Source organism: Ischnura elegans, chromosome X, assembly GCF_921293095.1.
Source record: "Ischnura elegans chromosome X, ioIscEleg1.1, whole genome shotgun sequence".
NCBI classification, from domain to species: domain Eukaryota; kingdom Metazoa; phylum Arthropoda; class Insecta; order Odonata; family Coenagrionidae; genus Ischnura; species Ischnura elegans.
Genome location: NC_060259.1, coordinates 47,502,678 through 47,524,326, shown reverse-complemented (window position 1 = coordinate 47,524,326; position 21,649 = coordinate 47,502,678). Strand labels below are relative to the sequence as shown.

Genomic DNA, 21,649 nt, shown 5'->3' with positions numbered 1-21,649 from the left:
TATTGTCTGTTACGTTACCACGTCGATTTTGAGGGAATGTTTTTTTTCGAAAACATGTGCATAATAGATTCAATCGACTCAAAAAATAAGAATAGTATTTTATTTTCCTAGTTTTCGTTTTCAATGACATAAATTATAAAAAGTATACACGTTATTTTTAATGATAATTTAACGCATCTACACCGAAGACGAATATTAAAAAAACACAAAAAATATAGATATTATTTTAATTGCAATGAATGAAATGTTTAAATATGAGTGCACACATTTCTTTCCCTTAATACGATATAAATACCAATTTTTAACCGTAAGGCATATAAGACATGAATGACTCTCCCACCTTCTCAATAGCCATGATACTTCCTTCACAGAACTCTCCCAGAATTTTTTCGAACTTTGCGTGGCACAATTCAACGGCGATTTTGTCCGAAAATACGTTCCCACTACCCTGCTAGCCAAAGCAGTTATACGAGCCCTATGAAAGTATTTTCAGGGATTCCACAATATCTCTTCAAGACGGTTCAGTCAAAGTATTGCCAATGGCACGCAGGGAAAGTTATGAAAATTAAACTTATAGTTCGCAACTCATACATCAGATAGAAAGAGAATTAAACCCGGCGATGCCAAAGCGTATCAACGAATATGGTATTACTTGGATTAAGGATACCTTTGTTTTATGGACAACAGTATATATTCTTCGTCCAAACAGGGGAATATATTCACATTCATAGATTGCATCAGTTGCTCAGTGAAGTAGTACTTTTTCGAAATATTCTTCACCATTTAACACTCCATTATCATTACCATTAGCTAACAAAGTCTCTGTCTTCTTTATTTTCTTCCTATCTCTTGGATCTGCATATGCCCATTGACGCTGATTCAATACTTTTCAACACAAAAGATTAATAATTAATCTAAATATCAGGCGTATTTTATCATATTTCACAAATATGAAGGCATAATACGATATAATTACCAATTTTCAACAAACCGAAAAAAAGGGCATCATAAAATTAAAGCCTTTGTTAACCGAAAAATTAGCACATGGGTGACCTTTTATATTTTTTCGAGCAAAGAATATTTCTATGAAAATCTAAATTTTTATTGCTGACAATATAGTTTTACATTAAAAAAAAAAACTTTTTGAAAAATCGTGTAACTATTGAAAAATTGACATTAATTAGGCTGTAATTTTACTTTTTGGTATAAGTGAATCTCCTCTGTAAAGTTATTGCCTTAATTTATTGCGTAAAAATGTGGGATTCAGTAACGAAATTAAAGTGAAATCTCAGATAAGCCGATTATGGGTGGTTACAATGAAACGCATGAAGACGGGGGAGGAGGTATACTGTAACCAGCCCAAGACTATGGAGGACGGAATACCGGTTCTCTAGCATCGATATCATGGATTCGAATCACGGCGGCACCTGAGATCATTCAGGAAAAGCCCATCCCTACTTAGGTGCCATTCAAACAGCATTCCAATCTTTATGCATTGCGTGTAAGGTAAAAAATAAAACCCTAGTTCTACGTCCATCTACCGTAAAGAGCACGCACGCTAATCACCATCAATCCGTTTTCCTAACCGAATTCCCCACTTGACTAACCTTCTTATGTGCCGTTCGTGACTTTAACGATGCGAGATAGATTCATTAAAACAAATAGCTCGCTTTAAATAAATATCAACATTATTAAAACGTTTAAAAATTCGCCTAAACCTGAAACTTTGAAACCTGAAAAATCTGTAGAGGACAAAAACTGCAAAAAATTAAAATTGATTGCTTTGGGTACTTCGTAGGTACATGCATATTAAACACCTTGATCTCTCATTCACATCAATATATTTGTTTTGTAAATGGGTTTCCAGACAGAGAAAAGAGATTTTATTTGCTCCTTGCCATTGACAAAATGTTTTAGTAGTCTTGCAGTACTTAGAAATACGCCATAAAACACCGATTAATTTATATGCAGATTTAATTATTCATTATATCTAGTACCCTGTTCATACATCGAGTACTTTTTTATTAACACATTCTTTTTCCTTTCATAGGTAATCACTGAGCTTTTATCAATATGAAAATACAAAGGTTTCTCTTTGACAAAATAATTAATACCACCGAATTATTTAAATCATTCTGTACATCTGAGCTGTCAATCAAATCGTCAGCTCTACTACATATCTCAACATCACTAGTGAACATTAGCCTTTAACTTCATTAATCACTTAACATCATTAGTATAATGAAGGTACTGCGGCAGATCATTAATAAATACCAGAAATAAAAGGGGACCATAAAGTGAGCCTTGAGGTACTCCTGATAATTCAATGTATTCTCTTGATCTTAAATTTCTGTTTAATATGTTACTTAATTTCTCATAAGAGAGAACATTATAAGCTTAAAAGTGAACCTGTAATCCTAGCATTCTGATTTTTTTTTCGTTATGATTTACTGTATGAAATACTTTTTGAATTAAAGATAAATAGCATCTTGGAAGTCACTTGAATTAAAGATAAATGGCATCTTGATAGTCACTGTGCACAAGTGATTGATCATATCCAGAGATAGTTGCTAAATTTATGGCAATAGATCCGTCAGTCATTTGTCCATGCGACATTCAGCCATGTGCCTTTTTATTTGTAATTTAACATTTTTGCATATTATTCAATCAAATGTAATTGAAAAACATATATAATTCTCAAGGGACGGTAACTGTATGCGCCTCCATTACAATCATCCTCAATTAAAATTGGTCTCATTTATTTTCATCCTGGTCCCATTTATTTGGAAAAATACCATATTTTAGGAAAAGTTAAAGAAATGGCATTGGTGTATTGAAGCATTAATATTTGCACAATATATGCAGGAATAGAACCCGGGAAAAAAGACTTTTTTGTATTTATACTTTTGAAATTATTTAATGCGCAATCCATACCAATACACTTCAATAATATATTGCTTGTATAGTGAAAAACTTCATCTGAGACTTATTCTGTTACATATACTTAATTTTAATTTTCGTATACTGACACAAAATATTCTCCACGCATAATTACTATTTCTCTCGAAGAATTCATTTCACGCATACATAATACCATGACCTTAGGTATGCATTTAACAGAGATAGATATTTTATCTTAAGCAAACTCCCAAAATATTATCATAATTTCCACTACTTATATGTATTTTCTAATGTCTCTAAATATGAGTTAAACCTACTATTAATACTTTTATCAACTTCTACTATCACATTATTGTTCTTGGCATGGTGAAAGGTTAAACCATACTTCCTAAAATATTTTATTTGTTTATATTTCTTTTTTATGTTCTTTATGAAGTCATAAGAATTGAATGGCTTTTCCGCAAGAACTGCACTGAGTCATTTCACTCAGCAAGATCGACTTTAAAAATATTGTAAAAGAGTGAAAACAGACTGTAAGGTAAACTTATCTCTATTGCCATGGAGGCCAGTCTGAGTCTTGAACCAAATGCTGTGATAAATGATGCTGATGATTATTATAAGACGTAATAAAATGCTCTCCAAGATTTCGACCTAAATTAGCTTTATTAGAAGTACTATTTTCAATGCTTGCTTAGTTATCTTCAGATCTGTACCGGTATGGAGAAATAAGTGTTAATGGTTAGCTGGTAGAAAATAAAGAATAACCATGTAATAATACTTATATCATGGGCATGAAAAAAGTGGTTTCAAGTAAGAAAAACTATTCCCTTTTTTTGATATGGAGACGAAATCTCTCTTGCCGACGATTCAAAGAGAGGGCTGAAGAAAAAAGCACAGATAATATTCCTAGCCATTCAGTTAATACATTTATTTTTTAAATTCAGGTTAGATGCTTAAGATCTGAAATCTTAAACATCTAACCTGAAAGCCTCTCGAGGAAATATAATTAAAAGCTACTTTTACTGTTTTTATCGGACTTGCAAAATAAGTTAAACTTGAAAATCATGTCTTATCTATCAATTGGCTATCATTCTATTGAGATCAGTTAAAGGAATAACGTGGGCGCAGAAGATGAAAGGTTTCACTAAGCTGGCCATATGCAAATGGCGGCACACAGCCTAGAGTCTATCTTATGCTAGCACTAAGCGTCCCTGCAATCTGCGTTGCTGAATATGTTGGCATCGATCATCACTCTACGTGCAAGTACTCTAAGGTTCTATATATCGTTTCAAGGTTTCCACGGAGGACGGATAAAAAAAAGTCGTCAAACACTCCAGGAAAGGCCGTGCTACTATCCGTTGCGAGTCTTGTCATTATTCATACCTACAGTTTTTCCTTTCGTTATAATGAAACATAGAATACATGCGTACCTAGAGTTATGTTATGTTGCGTGTCTATGGGGGCAGAAATCGAAAGATCTGGTGTCATCATCGTTGCTACCATCCGTTCGGAGTTGTTTTGTTATCCTTAAGCGTAGATAACCCGGGTTGCCTACAGTTATCATATGTTGCGTTAGTACAGGCGCAGGAATCGCTAGAGCTGGTATCATCACTATTGTTACCATCAGCGCTGAGTCGTTTGATTATCCTGAAACGTAGGCTACATAAGTTACATTCTGCTGTATTACATTGCGTAGCTACAGGCGCAGAAATCGTAAGAGCTGGTAGATTATGGGAAAATTCATAGCTCTGGTGATCATCTAACCCGAATGTATTCAGCGGTGAATTTTATCCTCAATCTGCTTATTTGATAAACATCAATCACCATTCTTAGAGAGTTATTAATTTCCATGAGAAAAATTATTCTAAATTTATTAATTTGCAAAAGTACTTCCTAATCATTCTCAAGAATTTACCCGCAATTTTTCTTGAAAATTTCTTATGGCAATTTAATTCAAAACATAATTTTTTCTCACATTAATATCAGGTAATTTTTGTCTTTTTTGCTTCGATCATTCGAACATGAGATATTAAAAAGCAAACTTCGATCTTCTGGTGATTCAGCAGTTGGGACTCCACTTTTTACCGTGCCTCCATCCCCTCGAGCATTTTCATAAATGCTCGATCCTTAAAAGCATTTCAGACATTTCAAAGCACCCTTATTAATGAAGCAAGGACGTTGTAATTGATAGGTTCAATTAATTAAATAGGAGGAAATTAGTAGTGCTTCATTCTCCAAATATTAAATAAAATACCTCGCAACACGTGCCAAAAGAATCCAATGAAAATGAGACACTAAAAATGTATGGTTTTAGGCGTAATTATGTTAAAATAAATAATTTTTTTTAAATCACCGACATGGATTGAGTACAGTAGTTAGAAGAGGGTATTGAAGCGGCAAAAGTCACTGATGCAATTTTTCCGGACATTTCCGAGGAAATTTGGCTGCAAAGTCAATTTTAGAAAAATTGGTGATGTTCAAGATACCGCACTATAATTTTGACGATTATGAAAAATAGGAGTCTAATATTTAATTCTTGAAGGTAGATAACAAATGCAAATGGGTGTTTATTTGTGACCTAATCTTGGCTGAGGTATTTAGTAAATTATACCAAGAAACTAAAGTGATGGGTATTAAAAATTTTCAGGGCATATGTTTAAAATGTAAAGTTAGTAATGCGGTGATAAAAACAGTCATAAGAAAATGTCTGGAAGATCTAGAAGCTTGATATACCAAAAACACAATTGATAATGGACAATTATTTTGTAATAAAATAGTTCGATAGGAACATAGTTTGGCATTGGGCAAGAATGCTGACTTGAAGAAAATAAAATGAAAATTCCCCAGTGGCTTCCTTAAAGGGTGAGTGCTGACGGATAGAGAAAGGCGCCAAGGAATGAACAAATAAGTCTGACTGAAGCAAGAACATCTCGTGGGAAACGCGACTGTGGCGGAAAGAAAGGATGTAGGAGGTGACGTGAAAAACCCTAAAGCTAAGACTGGATGGAGAGCGTTAGGTAGACAGCAAAGCCATGACAGAATAAATAATTGAACAGAGGGAGGAAAAGGAAAAGACTTCTTGTATTGAAGCGGAGAGAGGTAGCGTGAATGCTCGTAACAATATTACGATATATATTGCTATCAAACAACTTCTTTGTCTCTATAAAACCATAAATTGTATTTCTTTGATTTAAAAGATATTGTAAGTGTATGTTTAAACTTCACTACCGTAGTATTCTTGAATAGCACAATACACTTGGCTGGGAAGTATCAGAAAATCTTGTGTTCCTGAGGAAAATGTCTCACTTGCAGACACTACTTGGTGAAATTCAATGGCGTAAGCTGGTTTCAATAATAAATTTATCGAATTTTACTCATTATTGGAATGAAAAACTTTTATTTTTTCCGTTTAAAGTAAATTTCTATTATTTTTATGCTGAATACGCCAAAACAATGAACTGCCGCCATAAGTAGCATAAATAGCAAAAACCTACCTAATTAAAAGAAATGGCGCACTTTACATGGTATATATTTATTTAAGTGTTATTTCAAGCATCAAAAATTATGGTTTTCGGGGTAACGATTTTGTCTATTTTCAGCAACAACGCCGCCTAGATTTATTGACAATAACTCACCCGCAAAATATGAAGATTGGGAAGAAAAGACGAGTTGTGTTTATCCTAAGTCGTATTCATCCTGGAGAGTCGCCAACGTCCTACGTCTGCCAAGGTAAGGGACTTTCATACTTCTTCTTAAGCCTTGTTGCCTCTTAGTCTCACTTCCTAAATGTTGGTGGAATTATCTATTTTTACTTTTTCTTGCTATCTTGCGCCTAGAATGATATATATTCTATCCATACAAATGTAATGATTTGCACATTTTCGTTTTAGTTTGGATGGATACTGTACTGTATTGCTGTATACTTTTCACAATAACCACTTAAAACATCTTACACATGAGATTATTTTCCATTAGTGATATTTTAAATTTCTGCAGAGACTTCATTATCATTCATAAACAACCTTTCGATCTGATCAAATAAATGAGTAAGCGATATACATAACAAAAATATTCATAATGAAACGATATCCATGGATTCTTGAATTTAAGAATTGAAGTTGTGAAGATCTCCTACCAAAGTTGGAATATAAATATGCAATGCTGAATGCATTTTTTTGCATAATTCCGGACACTTTTAAACACAGCAATGAGAAAAAGTGGATTAAAAACCTTTTTAGTCCCAACAAGCATGTAAAAAAACACCTAAAAAATCATAATTTTTTGTCTTTACGCCAATCCAGATTTTTTTATGCGGAAACCAGAATTTAGAGACCGATAAAAAAATTAATTTATTTTTTTCCACGGAATTTGCTGTACTGCAATATTACCTAAATTAACACATAAAAAATCCCACTGTGTTCTTAGGTGTGCAGACTCAAAAAAATTATTCACTATAGCTTGGCCAGCTTTTTTCTACCATGTAAGTCCTCTGTACACCATTTGATTTAACTGCATTTGCTGCCTTGCTCTGGGGATCAGGGAAAGGCAGAGTACCAGACAGAGGAGATAGATTTCATGTCGGGCAGTGGTAACTCATGAAAACGTGGCGTAGGATACGAGCGCTGCTGGGGCGAGGTTCGTACTTTATGGGATAGACGATGTTCCTGGCAGAGCAAGAGGAGCAAGTGGACCAGTGAAACTGCGACACTGGAGCGAGCATGAATATGGTTTTTGAATCGTCCCTTCCCCCTCGGGCTCTGTACATTACATGCATCTATCGCCTACCGCCCGCTTAAATCGATTGGGCCTTCCGTATATTGCCCGCGCGGACTTCGCCAATGGTACTCCCGTGGCTGGGCTGGAGCGGACGAAAGCGGGGAAGGCTTAACGCTCTTTAGTGCCAGCTTATGCTGCCTGGTATACTGAAGACTTTGAGGGCATTTTGGATGAATTAGTAGGTATGCACTTAAAAAATTATATAAAGCTTAACATGCATTATATGAAGCAAATATTTTTTTAAGTTCCATTCAAACTTATGGGTAAGTAAATGAAAATAGCAAATAGCAGATATTGAAAGCAATCGGGGATCAGGTTGGTGTGGTGGCTAGAGTGTTGGCTTTCCACCTGGCGGGGTCGAGTTTAAATCCCGGCAGCGGCAGAGAGTTTTCTGGGATCCCTGCTTGTGTTGAGGACATTTCAAGCGCAACACGTCGTTCGTCGGACGGGACGTAAATCCGTAAATCCCCTTGAAGCCTTTCGTCAAGAGCAGGCTAATGCCGACGCTGGGATTCTCTCCACCCTTCCTCCAATAGGTAGTCTTTCCTCATGGTGCAAATTACCTCAGCTATCGGTCGCCTCTTCCAAATACCAATTACGAACAAAAACCATCTAGTAACATCTAGTACCATGAGCCTCGGTGAAATTGCCGTAAAAAAATCAGTTACACAAGCTACAAGAAGCGCAAAAAAATGAAAGGCGCGAATGTACATAAAACTGGTCAATATATCGGCCCGCTGGCACTATAAGGGTTAAGCGAGGAGGATTTCCATTCAGCACGTGCAACGAGCAATTTAAGGATTTATTCTCGCACATGATTCCTAAATATTGGTTTACTTCTCCAATTTACCAAGATGGATAATTTAAAAAATAGGCAATGAGTCACTGACAGCCAATTTATTGCGACCACTCTATAGATATACATCATCTCTGAAGAGGGTGACTGCAGCAATAGTCAAAATCTTCCACAAAGCTCATATATATATATATTCCTGCGTTAATCACTTAGCATACCTTTACAGTAATAAACTGGATCGTTTGAGGCGTAGCATTGTGAATTTGCTTGATTTTGATTCGAAAAAGCCTTGTAATTTTCACTTAGATAAATTTAATCTCGACCAGTTACGTCGCTGTGAGACATCGTCAGGCACCTTCACTGCTTTAAAAAAATAAAGTCCAGAATTTCGATATCTTTTCCGCGAAAACAAATTTATGTAAATTATTGGGATGATTAAAATTTTATTTTCATTCAAATAATCCGAGCTCATGCAACAGCAAAAGTGGAATTTTATGAACGACCTCAAAAAAATATGAAAAAAAGAATGAAATTTTCCGAATGAAAAACATAAAATATAATCGTGATAAGAATGTAAAAATAAACGTGGATGTGAAAAACCGAAAGAAGTCGCCAGCATAAACATTGTTATAAAATGCACTGCCAACTCATTCAACTGAGTTGCTACTTAATATGCTAATATTTAGGGAAAATGTAAAGTCGTAAGTATAAGTCTGTCGGACTTTGACTGCCATACGAAATGTATTCGAGTTGAAAACGGAAATATTATGAAAGCTGAAACATTTACCTTAAATGTTTTTGATTCGTAGTTTCCGCAGCATTTATTTTGTATTGTTCTAAAAAATTCTCTGAAGGCTGCGTAGTTTATTTTAATTTCACAATGAATGCCTTTCAGGCTTTTAATATTTGCAAAGGGATACCTGCGGAAAGCTGTGGCGAAGAGCAAAGCAAACACGCCGGATAGGGGAGGCCAAGGGGATTGGGAGGTCTGGTGGCAGGAAGTCGCCCACTCGCCTCCTGAGATCTTGTCGCCCGCCTCCCCAAGATCAACTCTTCAGCTAGCTCGAATGACAGAGATCTATGAGACGCTCTTCCTTTATCACACTTCCTTTCGCCAACCCTCCACCAAGGAAGAAACTAAAGAAAATTGGAACAGCCGGAGAAAAATCTCTGTGATGACTGTTCCTTTCAACAGTTCATTATTTTCCTTCCTTCATAATAGGATTTAATTAATTAAATTATACATTGATCATAATTTCACATTCATAATTTTTAATCAAACTGTGGACCCTACAAGTCAAGGGGGATGAGTGCATTTTTTTATTTTTGGAGACGAGTAAAGAAAATGGTTGAAGAGGTGCACAATACTGTTGTGGCAAAGGGGTACAAGTGAATCACTGGTAAGCATAAATATATGGATTCAGTGATTTGCATGTAATCCGCAATTTTCTCCCAAAATAATTGTAATTATCCCCCTTGGCTTCTAGGGTCCTCAATTTAAGTTTGGTTTTCCGCAATATAAATGGTGTCTTTATACAACGACTACTTTAGCAAGTCTCCAATGTTGCCAAATTCAATTTTGACGTTTAATTACTAAACAAAAAACTTTAGCCTGTAATTATCCACCACATTGGCCTTTCTGACAAAATTGTTCTTTCTTTCACAAATTCGTGGCAATTTTAATCAAAGAAAATAAATGATTGGTAAATTCTTTCATGCATGGACTATTATCTAGAGAATAAAACGAGCCTCATGTCACAGATCCACACGCAGTTGACGCTGGAAGTCTTGGATGTCTTTAAATATGGCAGTTTACTAAGGAAAAACATGAGTACTTAATAGTCGGGACCGTCAAGCAGGAAATTTATTTTCGGAACTCTAAGTTCCACCTATCACAAAAGTTAGCCAGTGGTACCAAGTAAACATAAATGCAGCTTCTTTGTAGCTTAAAAGTGACTATGCAATTCAACCCGCAACGCATCATAATTTACATTATTTCTCCAGCCTTTACTGGCATGACAGAATTTTTTCGGCTAAGCCCGTACTGCTCACCTCTAACATATTTAAGTAAAGCACAAGGATGAGGAGGCCACTTTGTTAGCTTACAATTGCTCTTGAAACGCCAATTAATTACAAAGTAAAAATTGCCCCTAAAATTACGAACTCATACTGGAACCTATGTTATCCATATTGGAATCGATTTAGAGAATCCTTCTTTTGCACGCCTACATTTTTGATTGCTATACATTTTCATTAAATTTCAATAACCCTTCCTTCTCCTTCAATAACATCGGCGAACTCAAAACAACGTACGACCAAGTTTCACCCTGCTTATATAATTTCTCGTCTCCATCTATCTTGAAAGGCGACGCAAATTTGGTCCCCATCTATCCTCGCACATGCCTTCTTTGATAAGACTCAATTTTTTTTAGAAGAAGATGGAACAAACTTGAGGCCATATCTTGAGACATGTTGGCTTGATGAGGACAATCGTCGAGGGACCAGTAGATGAAAAGAATGGAAAAGGAATCAAATTTATAATAGATGCGAAGAATAAAGAAATGTGTAAAAGAGAATAAATAAGTAAAAATGAAAGGTAAGTAGGTGTGAAAAGATTAACGGATAGAAAACTTGAGTGGAGAGCTGCGTAGAATTAATCTTAGGATTGATGGCCAGTGATGATAAGTGTCAACAATGTTTGTGACTTTTGAGTAGCGGATGAATTCTTATTGCCTTGATTGCACTTTTTACTACACACATATACCCTTCTCATTAGGAGTACACTTAGTCCTCGGCAATGGCTGCCTCATATGTGTAGAAGCTACTTTGGTTAGAGAAATCATATCATTTGTCTGTTGTAGATGTCGCAAGGGTTTTATGCTGTTATTTGTTGAAGTTCCTCATTTGCAGGCGGACGCGTATTGGCCGTCGTTAACAATCATGCTTTTCGCCAGGATCTCGCTCAGTTATTTCACTTGTGACTCTTTTCAGAGAATACTTAAAACTATTTCAATCGACTCCTCATATGATGGGCTTCAGGAAAGATGCACCAATGTTCCTCAAAATCCCTACTTTTAGGAGAAAATAATGTCTTTTACAGAAAAACGACATATTAGAGAAAAAACATAAATTCCTCATTTTACTATGAGCATAAAGCATCTTATTAGGGCCAAAGTCATAGTCAACCGTAAAAAAGAGTGAGAATTTCTGTAGTTTTGACGATGAAATTAATATCCATCTTCAAAAGTATATTTAAATGCCTATCAGTCAATTATATACACTTCTGCGAAAAAATCTAAGACTCGATGAATTTATCTGCGAAAATACTTTCATATTGCATTTAAAACAACTCCCAATTCATATTAAAGACCCTATTCCTAATACTCTGTCACTCAATTGTTAGCAGCCTCTTTTATTGTCAATGGAGTTGATTTATTGACTTTTTTAATGATATTTTCTGTGTTCATTTCGTGTCAGAAGAAGGAATTTAGTTTTTTTTTCATATTTCTCTATGATTCTTTCGTCACCCCTATGTTTACTGTCAACCAAGTTAAATTATTTATTTATTCATGGATACATTAATGTTCATTTAGTGCTAGAAGAAGACATTCAGTTTTTTTCATATTGTTGTATGATTTCTTTGTTACCTCTGTGTCCATTGTTAACGCACACCTTGTAATTTAATACAATATTCTAAAGGAGGTCAGACTCCCATAACAATGAATGAATGTATTTATTATTTATTATTATTGGCTCCAATAAGGCTCATCATAATATCTGGAGGTCTGCAGTCACTTATCCTAAGATTGGTTCTACGCAGCTCTCCACTCAGTTCTATCGGCAACTCTTTTAACACCTACATAATTCCTCTGATTAAGGTCCTTCATCGCCTGTTCTATGTTACTGGTAGGAATCGCATAAAAAGTTACATACATTATACAATTCCGGGATAAGATTAATTTTCGATACAAATGTCTATATACACGTCATACATGTAAACATTTTTTTATCCAATATTTAGTCATCGAAAACCCCTGATTATCGAATGAAATCTTTGTTAGGATTCCAACACAGCAGAAAGAGCCAGCAGAAGATATAAAGCACTCATTGCAGTTCTATTATTTATCACTCGTCAACTATAAACTCAGGGCTTAGGATATGGAATAGCATTCATGACGAAATTTTCAGCTCTACTAATATACATCATTTAAAAACGGAAAATGTTATCTTTTAATACGAAAAAATGTTCCGGCTGCCACGTGTGAACGAGGTCCTGGATTATATTTTTTTCGCATGTACCATTTTAATATCAGTTCATGTATTCAGCCTTCTGAGTATTCACATTGTTTACATTATAATTGAACAGTTACTTTTTTGCATTAAGTTGAACATTTGCGTTAAGTATTCTTAAAATTATTTCGAAATTTTGGGATTTGTGTATTATCCGCTTATTGCGTTAATGTAAATAAATTTCACCAAGTTACATTTCCGCAAATATTCTCTCAATAATTATGAATTTGGTGTATGAATTGTATATTTCCTTTAAATGCACCTGGATACATCGATTGATGATGTTTATGCTATGTGCAGTCATTAATGGAGCAGCATTACTGTTGTGTATGCCAGGCTAAAAATCAACTTTACATATCCTTAAGATTACTTTATATCGTTTTGATAAGTATATTGCACTCTTGCTTCACATAATAGGGGGTTACGGGTATATAGATAATTGGATAGAAAATTAATCTTATCCCGATATTGTATAATGAATGTAACTTACTATGCGATTTGTACTAGCAATGTAGAACAGGCGATGAAGGTTTTTTAATTTAGTTTCGTCTTGGTGACTTTAGTTTTATATTTTACCAACTATTTTACTGCTTAAATTATTCTATGAGGCATTTTTTCACATTCTGTTATTACCATTACCCTATATTTTTATATTACGGAGTCCAATTATGTAAATTTAGACTTCATATCTTTTAGAGGATATTATCCAAGAAAATAATTATATTATTATCTCATCCGTGGTGTTCATCAGCCGTTCTTCCCTTGCACCTGTCATTCTCCGATAATTTTCATTAGATCCTCGCGTCTCATTTCGTGGCCGATCAAACTGTCCAGCCGTCTACCCATTGGGACTGCATTAAGGAGGCCCAATTCCACCCTAATCGAGAATCCGGACAAGCAATACGCCAGCTATCGGCCGAATTCGGAAGTAGAGCTCTGAGGATACCAAGCAGTTACCCAAGGAAATCACGTTGACAAATCATTGCGACTGTTGGGTATTTACTGATTTTTCTAATTATATTTGTGGTAGTAGGCAATCAAAACGTCGTAATTAAAATGTTAAATGCATTCATAATATGTAATGTATAATGCATTTCAGTTGCCATTCATTGCAAAAATTCATAATTTACTTTAACAGTGGTTTGAAGGTTTATGGTGTTTAAGGTAGCCAACATATTAGAGTTTTATTTTGTACCCTAATAAGAATAGTGCTTTTTATCGGTGTCACGCAATTATGATCATTACAAAAGTCTTTCAGTAATCGCTGCGAGCAATTATATGCCATTTTGGCTGTATTTATCAATTCCTGAATACTTAATGCGATTTGTGGTTGCTCCTAGAAATCGAAATACCTCCTCAAAACTTCGAAAAATCTTCCTTGATATTTTCTACTTTAATATTCGCAGAGGCTTCACGATTCATCCTATTGCACCTATATTATCATCACAACAATATCCTCAATGTGTCGGCCATATTGGCAAATTACGCCAGCGCCTTCAGCGCCGCCATCGGTGATTTGAGTCTCGAATAGAAGGCTGATTTATGTTGCCACTGCGGTCGCCTTTACATCGATTATCAAAAATAACCGCGGCGCGCTGAAGAGTGCAATGCGATCCACTTTTTTTCCAATACTTTGCAGTTTAATGTTAGTAATTGCAATGAATAGCATTGAAAAGTTATTAATTTGGTAAATCCCATCACCACTAATTTACATTTCGCTTGACTCCTATAATTATACCTTATTGCCTCATGAAACTCGGATATTATCGTTCATTAGCAACGAGAGTGGCGACTTTTGTAAACCCATTTAAATGCGCGGTGAGTGAAAACACATTTAGAGGACGACTTGAGAATCCTTTTATGTAATATTGGTGCTCCTACTCAAGGTTTTCAAAAGAGGCACTGAGGCTTAAAAATCTTTATAACATCCGACTGTTACCTTTTGTGAGCAGCTGCATTATGGAAATTCTAGATGACATGTTAAGAAGTATGAAATCAAATTCGAGACTTTTTTGATTTTTTTAGCGCCCCTCCATAAAAGTCACACTTTATTGTTAGTAAAGGACTAAATTATGGCTTACAGGGCATAAGTAATGAACCAATACGGAGTTCGTTCAAAAGAGAGGAGGCAAGTATCCTCAACAAGTCATTTACACTTTTTCAAGCGTAACCCATTCTCTTAGTTACCTTACTTCCTATCAAGGAAAAATCTTTCAATTTTTTCTTGGATAAGTTCAATAAGCCCAGATTTATTTTCATTTTAAGTAAAATAGGGCGGGATTTTACACAAAAGGATATGGTATTTGGCCTCAATTAATAAATATAAATTCGTATTAAAATAACTTCCGAGCCTACATTAATTTTTACGAGCAAGGTAAACCTTTGTCGCACATCGATTTCAGCTTTTTAAACGTGATTCACGAAGACAATAGACGTGTTAAGTTTACAGATAGTGTATTTATTCAAAAAAGGGTGATCATAATCCATAAAACTGTTAAAAACATCGGTTTATTTATTTTGGAAGAAATTTTTCATTTTACCCTTTAATAATTATTTTTAGAGGTAGTTTGGGCAGCAAAGTGGTTTCCTCATCTTTGTGATTTTTTGAACAACAATTGTTAAGCTTAGTTCAGATTTCGCTGAAAAATACTCTCATCTCGTAATAAGCTGGAGAAATAGTGAACATGGCGATGAGTTATAGCGGAATGCGCAGTCTCTTCAAGTGTGCAATCAAATTAAACCTCAACTAAATTATCAATTTATGGGGAGTAACAACATCCGTAAGTGCACATTCATGAACAGCCAAAATAAGCATCGAGCCAAATAAAATTAATACCTTATATGCTCGATGGTTTGTATATTTAATTGAAGATAAATTAAAAGAATTAGTTAATATAACATCGTTTTATGTCGCTACTAATTTACACGTCCAAATCTGTAACAAAAGCATTGGAATTTTTTCTCGTCAACAGGCGAGGACAATGTACTTAGGATGGATTCTTCCATTTATCATAAAGTTAACTATCAAAGTTAGTTTTTAATTTGGTATGGAATTTTAAATTTTTATATTTGATTATTTTAGAATATATCAATTAAAAATTTTCATACAAGCGATGGTAGATGGCGTGATTTGGTGAAAATCCTTTATCGTAGGAGTTGAAAAAATAAAACTTTGCTTTTTCCACATGGTGGTTTATTTTTGCGACGTCGTATTTTTCGTTTTAACGAAACCAAAGCCGTATTTTTCGTTTCAGCGTAAAATATTACACTGACACGAAACCGTGGTCGGAAAAAATGAACATCAAGTGAAAAAAGCAAAGTTTTTATTCTTTCAACTCCTCCGAACTTTAGCTTACCGACCGAAAGCAAGGAAATAATTTATAAGAACCTACGTTTGGAATATGCTTCTATACGGAGGTGGGGCATGGACAATGACAGCAGCGTAGAAAGCAAGGTTAGAGGCCTTCGAAAGTGGTGTTACAGAAGAATAATGAGGACAAAATAGATCGACCGATTTAGTATTTAGGAAGTCCTAAAGAGAGTAGGAGAGAAGAGAAGCCTCATGAAAACCTTACTCAGAAGACGTAACAACCATTTAGGCCACATCTTAAGACATGATGGCTTAATGAAGACAACCATCACGGTGTAAGTGGATGGCAAGAGCGGAGAAGTTTCGAACAAAATATATGGAACAGGTGAAGAAAGATGTGAAAAAGAATAAATACGTAGGAGCCAAAAGATAAGCTGATGGTAGAATTGAGTGAAGTGCTGCGTCAAACATATCTTAGGATTGTTGACCAATGCTTATGCTGATGCCGTTTACCACTCCTGCATCTCTTCATGATTTCAATATTCGTGACCGATTCATTCACGCATCTCCTTTCGACGATTCATTTCATAGGTAATCCGCGGTGAACAAGGCACCTTGTCGAGAAGAGAGCACATCGAATCCCAGTGCGGCACTACCAATATTGCTTGAATAATTATAGAGTATAGATATCTTTAAGAGCGACAGGGAGAACATCATCTTAAAGCCCCACTAAATTTCCTGGTCCAACAGAAGCAATTAATTAAGAGTGATATTTTGCCGAACGGATAGATACGGGAATTCGTGTTTCCCCCGAACCGTAAAGTACTTCAATAAATGCTAGTGGTAATTTTGTTGATTCATATTGATTGGTACTGTATTTGGAGGAGGCAGCCGACAGCTATGGTGATTTGCGCCAAGAGGTAAGGTATGGAAGGAAGGGTGGAGAGAAACCCGGCGTCGGCATTAGCCTGTTCTTAACGAAGGCGCCTAATGGCCCACGTCTTTAAGTCCCACCCGACGGACGGAGAGTTGGTCTTGAAATATTCTCCGCACAGCATCCAAGCAGGGGTAGGGCAATCTTTGAAAATTGTCTGCTACCACCGGGATTCAAACCCGAGTTCATGGGGTGGAAAGCCAACACTATCGCCACCACGCCAATCCCATTCTTTTCATGCATTTCCTTTGTATATGCCTACGGCTGGTGTGCTAACACCCCCTGCCGCACGCCTTTTTAGGCGGCTTGCGAGGTAGTAGGTAGATGTGCCGGTCCACCTGTATTCTCAATCCCTGCCCTCTGACCCGCCCCTGCATTTTCGGACGAGTATCAACCCAGACGTGAGCGTCACCTCCCAGGTCTTCCGGGCATAAACTAAGGAGATCTCCACTCCACTACGGCCTTTTCCCTGCTCAGCATTTGAAGCGTCCACCGCCGACGGGCGCCACTGTCGCGGGGTGTGGGGAGGCGGGAACGCGCCGAAAAGGGGGCGGCGGGGGCGGTGGGGGCAGGTCTTGTGTGACAGGTGAGGGTGGTCTGAGGGGACAGACCCCTGTTTATCGGCGCTGCTCCGGGATTTTATTTTCTGAATAGCGGTAATCTCCTCTCTCACTAATACGGCCTGCCAAGCGCTTTTGAAGTGGCCTTTGCCATTAATACCGGAGGCATTCGGATCCGTTGATAATAAGTAACTCGAATAACTACGTAATTTCCTCGTGCTAAGCTCTACAAGCAGCGATTCGGGTCCGAGCTTAGATTAAATAAGAGAATAGATTGAGGCATACGATAGAGTTGAAGAGTAGTGGTGCCATTAAAAATGCGCAGCGGGCCGTATTGAGTGGATCAGTTATGCGGCGAAAATGCCGAGTTCAGTTTTTACATGAGGAGCTGGGGAGATAAGAGAAACGATTTTCCTTACTGTACGGGAATTAAAAAATGATCAACGAAAAGCATAGCCTTCAGCGCTGAGCTACTGGGCAGATTGCGCTAGATGGTCACATTGAGCGGGCCATAATCCGTAAAGATAAAAATAGAAGTATTTACCGTGCGCAAAAAAAAGCAATTTCATATTATCTATGAAAGCGGACCAGCTTACAACGGAGCTCTGACGATAACAAAGCAGAGACGAGGCTGCGCAGAATCCATAGCAGCATGCTATTATACGAGGCACTGCAGGGAATTGAGGCATAAGATACCGACCATGAGGAGACAGGAAAGAAGATAAGGAAGCGTTGCTTCTCAAGAGAGTCACTATCTGGGTCGGAAGGGCTAGAAAGTACCAATTTTAAACATTTTGATGAGAAGATAGACTGAATACAATTAAACAATTAAAACAGGTATTGAAATAATATACATTTGAATCCGAGTAAGTCTCGGATGATAGTAGGCTTTACCGGCGTATTGTATCGTGGAATGTTATCCGAGATTTCCACCGGGTCAGGTTCTCCATCAAGACCGACGTTTCTATGAAGTGGTCATTCATCGTCATCATGGCATCATACATATCCTTCTATGTCGTCAGTAATCTATACGTCATGCCCCGTTGACGATCAACGAATCGTTCGTCGAAACGTCGGCCGTGATGGAGAACCTGACCCTGTGGAAATACCGAATAACCTTTCACGAACGAATAAGTCTCCTTCACCTTAATACATAATATGAGTTTGGCTATTGTATTTCGGTAGTTAATTTTATATCGTAGCCTTAATAATTGGGAAACTAGTCGGAAGCTACTTTTATTGAAGGTGCTTTTTAAAAATAACACAAATATTTATGTTGCTTATATAGACAACCGTAAGGCGTTTGACAGTGTCGCAAATAATTGGTTGTGAAAAGTTCTGACTACTTACAAAATCCACGGCACCATCATTAATTTTTATGAGCAACAATAGCAAAATGGAAAACAGCACTAATGGTCAATATATCGGGTAAAGTCTTTCAACACCAGCCATTGACATAAAACGGGGCCTATTCCAAGGAGACTCCTTGAGTCAGCTCTGGTTTTGCCTTGCATTACACGCATTACCAAATGCCCTCAATAGCACTAAATATGGATGTAAAATAAAAAATAGAGCAAATAACAGCTTTACTTTGTCTCACCTTCTACCCGTGGACGATACTAAAATCTATTCCTCGAATGAAATACAGCTCAAGTACCTTCTGGATGTCACAAGTAGGTTCTTCACTGATATAAACATGCGATTCTGATTGCATAGATGTAGATTGCTTCACATAGAAAAAGGAGAAATCAGGCATGGAAACTTCAAAATGACGGACGATGAGTCAATAATATCTGTGGAAGCAAATGAGAACTACAAATACCTTGGAAACCTGCAAGCAAAATCAAAACAGCATAAACAGATCAAGAAGGAATTAACGACTGAATTCAATAAAAGACTAAGATCCATCCTTAAAACAGAATTGAATGTACGAAATGTAATCAAAGCCATCAACACTTTTTCGGTACCTGTTTTGATTCGGAGAGATTAACTGGACGAAAACCGAAATAGCGGGCATGGAAAGATCAACACGTACATCATGCACAAAATTTAATTTACAACCCGCAGAGGCTTCAATAGAGAGACTATCGCTACCCCGATATATGAGAGGTAGGGGGATAATTGATATATTGCAGCTCCTCAAAAATCAAATTCATGGACTAAAACATTTATTTTGCAACAGATCAAACAGTTCGATTCTGCATAAATAAATATTATATTCCCACAATAACTTAACACCATTAAACTTATAAACAAAAATGGCACGACCTATGGAACAACCTACACAAGAACCGTTCTATTAAATAGAAAGGCAGAAATATGGGCCCAGAAGGAATAACATGGACGACACATCAATGTCCTCAATCAACCAAATTTTGGTAAAATCTGATCAAACAAATAGTTGTCAATGGAGGAACTTTATGGAGAAACCAAAGGATTCATGTTTATAATATAAGACCAGGTTTTCCGCAGTAAAAATTATGCAAAGTATATCTTGGGTGATAAAATCAACACAGATGACAAATGTAGAAGATGTTTTCAAGTGCCTGAAACAATCCAACACATTATATCTGGCTGTAAGATGTTAGCTAATACAGAATATTTAAGTAGACATAATCAAGTTTCAAAAATGATCCACCAAAAAATGGCCTACCAGCACAAGTTAATAGATACCAAGACCCCATACTATGAATGCCACCCCGAAACAGTGCTTGAAAACAGCGCATTTAAAATTTACTACGATTTTCCGATGCAAACAGATAAAACTATAGTTAATAATAGACCAGATATAATGTTGATTGACAATAAATATAGAACTTGTTACATAGTATATTGCTGTACCACTATCGCATAACATCGAAAAGACAATAGCCGGAAAATAAATAAGTACCAAGAGTTTAAAATAGAAATGAAAAGTATATGGAATATGGAACAGGTTTTTATGGCTCCAATTGTCATCTCTGCTACCGGTATCATCCCAAAATATTAACAAAATAGCTTCAAAATACTCAATCTCCATCCAAATACATTCATCGAATTGCTACAGGCTGTAATAATCTTAACTGCCATATCATAAGAAAATTTCTCAGCGCAATGGAAAAGTAATTAGTTACCTTGGTGAGAGCCCGTTCTCTTTACACTAAAACGACTCAGTGAAAACTGAAGAAAATTTAAGAAAAACAAACGATACTGTAATAATAATTATTATTATCATTATTATTATTATAACAACAGTAAAAATAGTAATAATAATAATTTTAATACTTCCAAACGTGCACCATTATTTGGACAACACATGAATAGAGAAGCTCTAGCTTACCCTTTAACATCGAAACCGTGTGAGGGAAAACGAATACCATGCAAATATTCCTAAGAAAAATAATTATATATTACAATGATATACATGGTGTAAACTTTTATATGAGTAAGCACACTTATTTTTTGGAACAATTTTTAAATGATAAATAATTCTGAATAAAAATGAACCTTTAACGTATATATTATGACACCATGCGTATTCAAAAGAGACCTAATGGAGTCGGATTTGTGCCGGCTTTCATCGCCTATGAGTTAAGCCATGTAGCGATACATCCCATTTCACGTGGCTCTTCGGCTCCAGCATGTGTCAACACGGGCCATGCTCTCCTGCCCGTGGCCTGGCGAAGGGAAAACACGAGGCGGCGAAAATAGATCACTTGGAGTCCCGGCATCACTCAGTTACCGCGATGCATTAATATCCTCCGCCTGCGGCATGCAAATACGGCCACAAACCACTCAAAGGTCCGCTTTTGGAGTGAAATTGACGGATGCGAGGAGGGAGTGCATCGAGATCAGCAGCTGCAACACCGGGCGCGTAGCGAAGGGAAAAATAAGGCTTAGTGATTCGTAAGACACGCAGTTGACCACTGCATCAAAGGAAGTAAATTTCAATAAAAATATTATTTTTTTTTTCTTTCCCGACATTTTTGAACTGTGAATCAATACTATGTCACAAATGAGTTTACTCCTAGAACAATAAATGATTTTATTAATATCATTATTACTACTATTATTATACTACTACGAAAATTTTTATTGAACTA

At 36.3% G+C, this 21,649-nt stretch overlaps 2 protein-coding genes across 2 annotated transcripts in view; one reads left to right on the top strand and one right to left on the bottom strand.

The window, feature by feature from the left end:
• The window catches only part of LOC124170977 (ELAV-like protein 1), a 733,134-nt gene that overhangs the window by 580,541 nt on the left and 130,944 nt on the right, over positions 1 to 21,649 (bottom strand). The window lies entirely within an intron of this gene.
• Positions 1 to 21,649, top strand: part of LOC124171152 (cytosolic carboxypeptidase 6) — a 297,445-nt gene that overhangs the window by 169,889 nt on the left and 105,907 nt on the right. Inside the window, exon 6 of the mRNA XM_046550289.1 lies at positions 6,501 to 6,630. Within this exon, the coding sequence (XP_046406245.1) occupies positions 6,501 to 6,630 (130 nt within the window). The remainder of the gene's footprint in view (positions 1 to 6,500; positions 6,631 to 21,649) is intronic.